At 35.7% G+C, this 3,457-nt stretch overlaps 1 protein-coding gene across 1 annotated transcript; it reads left to right on the top strand.

The window, feature by feature from the left end:
• Positions 1-797: 797 nt before the first annotated feature.
• Positions 798-2,919, top strand: LOC136823034 (cerebellar degeneration-related protein 2-like). The gene is made up of 3 exons (XM_067079333.1): positions 798-801; positions 1,229-1,341; positions 2,285-2,919. The coding sequence occupies exons 1-3, from the start codon at positions 798-800 to the stop codon at positions 2,900-2,902; spliced, it is 735 nt and encodes a 244-aa protein (XP_066935434.1). The 3' UTR covers positions 2,903-2,919.
• The last annotated feature ends 538 nt before the right edge of the window (positions 2,920-3,457 follow it).

The following is a 3,457-nucleotide window of genomic DNA, read 5'->3' as shown; positions in this document are numbered from 1 at the left end:
TACGTAATGGTTTTTTTCCAAACCTTTATTACACTTAGAATTTCATTTGACTTTTAGAAATGACAACAAGTTCATTGGAGCCAACGAACGGTGGGCCGCTAAATAACACGTCATACAATTCTTATGTTGACTTGTTCTCATGTGCAAGCTTAAGAATAGCTGAGGATGATTGGAATAGCCTGGTCAATTCAGGTAAATCAATACTTATAGTCTTTTTGATTTTTTTTATCTTTTCAGACTAAAAATTTTTTCCAAAAAAAGTCAAAAACCTGATTAAATAGCGTTTTATGATTTCAAGTTTCAGATGAGATGAAGTTTTTATATAATACTTTTTAATAATTGGTCATTTGAAGTAATAAAAATGACGCGTTCTTTAGAAAAAGTAACAAAATTCTTTTATTACTGGTTAACGACCAACCAAATCAAATAAGAGCTTGTAAAAACTCCATCTCGTCCCTGAAGTTTAGAAGGTGCAACATTCTCCTTCCCCTCACTTTAAACGGTCACCGGGACCCATCCCATCCCCATCCCGACTCAGAAGGGTGTACAGAGGTCATTTGAATTTTGACAGAAAAGCAAAATAAAAGGACAACTCATGCCCAAAATACTGTGTATAATATAAAGTCAAAGCTTTCAAAAATCTCGCCGCCCGTAAAATCGTTGTCATCGATGAAGATTTCTCTGTCAGTCTGTGCCACTAACCTGCACTAACTCGATCGGGAAGATTCTTCCGAAATGGGAAAATTCTTCCGAAATGGGAAGAACCTTCCCGAACGGGAAATTAACTTGACACCCAAATGGGTAAGAGTTAAAAAACGGACTTCCAGATCAGGAAGAAGCGGGAAAATAAGGAAAACTCGATCGGGTTGGAACTACCCGTTTGGGAAGCTTACGCAGTTTTTTTCACAATTTAACAAGATTTCCACGGTAAAGTTTATTTTTCTTTTGGTGAAAATCCTTAAAATTTGATGCTATTTCACCTCCAAAAAGTTTCAACTTTCGCCGGTCATCGTACAGCTTCGCCGAAGATTCAGTCAATTTTCAACTTCCCAAAGAAGAAGAATCTTCCCAAACGGGTAGAAAAAAATAGAGTAAGTTCTTCCCGTTTGGGAAAGTTCTTCCCATTTCGGAAGAATCTTCCCGATCGAGTTAGTGGCACAGTAATCTCTGTAATGTAAGGAAATATCACTACACTGCCTATAAAATGACTTATTTGCTTGCTTTACAGACGTCAAACTTGCGGTACAAGTTGGACTTTTATTGCTGAGGAACAACAAAGAATTGGAAACAGTTTTAGAAGTCACAGAGAAACAGTTTGAAGAACAGAAATTGAGAGCTGATGTAAGAAATATGCTTTATTGTTAAATCTTTTGGTTAAATCTAGTGACAGTGAGTCCTTTCATTGAAACAATGACTTTATAACTCACATAAGTACAGTATATACAGCCGATAATACGACACGGCTAAAATCCTCAAAATTATTTACTTATTTATGACGTATTAAAAAAGGGAGCTACGTAAAAATATAAATCTGATTTCCAAATTCTGATTCCCGTATTCACGTATTCGGGACTTGAGTCAAGTAAGTAAGTCTGCGACCGCAGTCGGAGGCGACCCGAAGGCTCCTCTTTCGATAGCTATCCACCCGAAGGTAGGGGAGGGCGCCACTCTTTCTCCCTGGATTTCTCCACTTACCCTTGATCCTTCTCTTAGTTGCTGAGCATCAAGCAGAGAGGCATAAAGTACCATTTTGGGAATCTTTGGTATGACCCCGGCTGGGGGTTGAACCCACAACCTTGCGAACCGTAGCCGGATGCTCCACCATTGTACTACGGTCGCTTGAGTCAAACTCGAACTCGAACCCAGTCCTTTTGTACGCTTTTTCATGATTTTGATAGCGCTCACAAAAGGTTGTATCACGTCCATTAGTAAAATCAAAAATGGCTCTGGGTGAAACCAAAATGTGGTGCAAGTAGCTCTGGGTACGAGATTGGACTTTAATGATATAATTTCTGTTCTAAAGACAAATATCAGAATCCCCTGTCAACAAATATTTTATAAGTATCAACATACCTGGTGATCTTTAGTATTTGGGTGCAACCAACTTTTATTTCAAACCCAACAAAAGCTTGCTCTGTAGTTCCTTTCTTTTCATCCCAAATGATAATGGATCATCAGATATCAATTCAATAATTTTATTTTTATTTTAACAAATTTTTATTAGTTAGAGCACTGAAAAATAGAAAATAAAATGATAAGATTTTAACATTTAACTCCTTTTCAGCATTATGAGAACCAAGTCAAGAATTTGAACGAGTTATTGAATCAACAAACAGACGTATATTCATCCCTAGAGACACAAATTCTAGACCTCTCAAATAAATATAAACAGTTACTGGATGATTGTGGGATTTACAAGAAAAAGAATATCACCCTGTGGAGGAGAGTGGAGTGGCTTGAAAAAGAGTGCGAAGAATATTTAGAAGAAATTTCATTCCTGAAAAAGGAAGACACAAACTCCATCGCGGAGGAGAGCTTAGAGTGTCTCGATGACCGCACTCCTCCTTCGTTTGAAAACTCAGATAAAGTAGATACTAAACTGCTAAATCGCTTTGAATCGATTCTTGAAGAAAACGACTTATTAAAAGAACGAATTTTGGATTTGGAGCATGATAATTCAATATTAGAGGAGGCGATACAAAGGTTCGATAAAAATTCATCTGAGACAGGAGAAACAAAATTATCGAGTGTAGAAACTTTTTATTATGCATCGCCTGAAAAGAATTTAGCTGTAGAAATAAATTCACAGTCTGGTGTGAAAGCGACACCAACTTTACAGCATTATCATGAACTTTTTGCTGAGATTTTCCAGAAAATCAAAATGACACGAGATGGTACATGATCAAGTCTTGATGGTTTTTTTAAATATTACTAACAATCAAAATAACAGTTCTGTTCAATAAGGTAAGATTACAGTGTGTCCCGAAAAAAGTATCGAGTCATACCATTTCTATAGAAAGGAAGTTCTTGTGTGTGTTCCATTAAATTGGCAATGTTTATCAAAGTTTCTCTTTGTGTCATATTAATTATCATGAGACATATTTTATGAATAATTTTTACAAAAAACAATTCTCAATAACTTTAACGTCCTGAAAATTGTAAAGAAAGTTAATTCTTTTTATCATAATTGACTGTTAAACAATTATTGTGTTGGTATATGTTTTCTTGCACGGAACTCGAGCTCGATCCTTTTTTTCGGGACACTTTAAACTTTAAACTTTTTTGTTTTCATTCAAAATGACCGGTTGCCAATTGGAGAATTAGAGAACACCCGTGTGTTCGCAAAAAAAAAAACACAAGAGAATTTATAAAAATTATCCTCACACTTGAAATTGTTTTTCGTGATCTAATTTTTCAATTTCTTTTTCAAAACCCAATTTAAATACCTTGGGAATTG

The sequence above is a fragment of the Clytia hemisphaerica genome, unplaced genomic scaffold, assembly GCF_902728285.1.
Source record: "Clytia hemisphaerica strain Z4C2 unplaced genomic scaffold, Clytia hemisphaerica genome assembly, whole genome shotgun sequence".
Lineage (NCBI taxonomy): Eukaryota > Metazoa > Cnidaria > Hydrozoa > Leptothecata > Clytiidae > Clytia > Clytia hemisphaerica.
Note: the sequence above shows the minus strand (reverse complement) of the source record. Positions and strands in the feature narration are given on the sequence as shown.

Coding starts and splice junctions, on each gene's coding strand:
- LOC136823034 (XM_067079333.1), top strand. Junction 1,342..2,284: donor AACAGAAATTGAGAGCTGAT/GTAAGAAATATG, acceptor ACTCCTTTTCAG/CATTATGAGAACCAAGTCAA.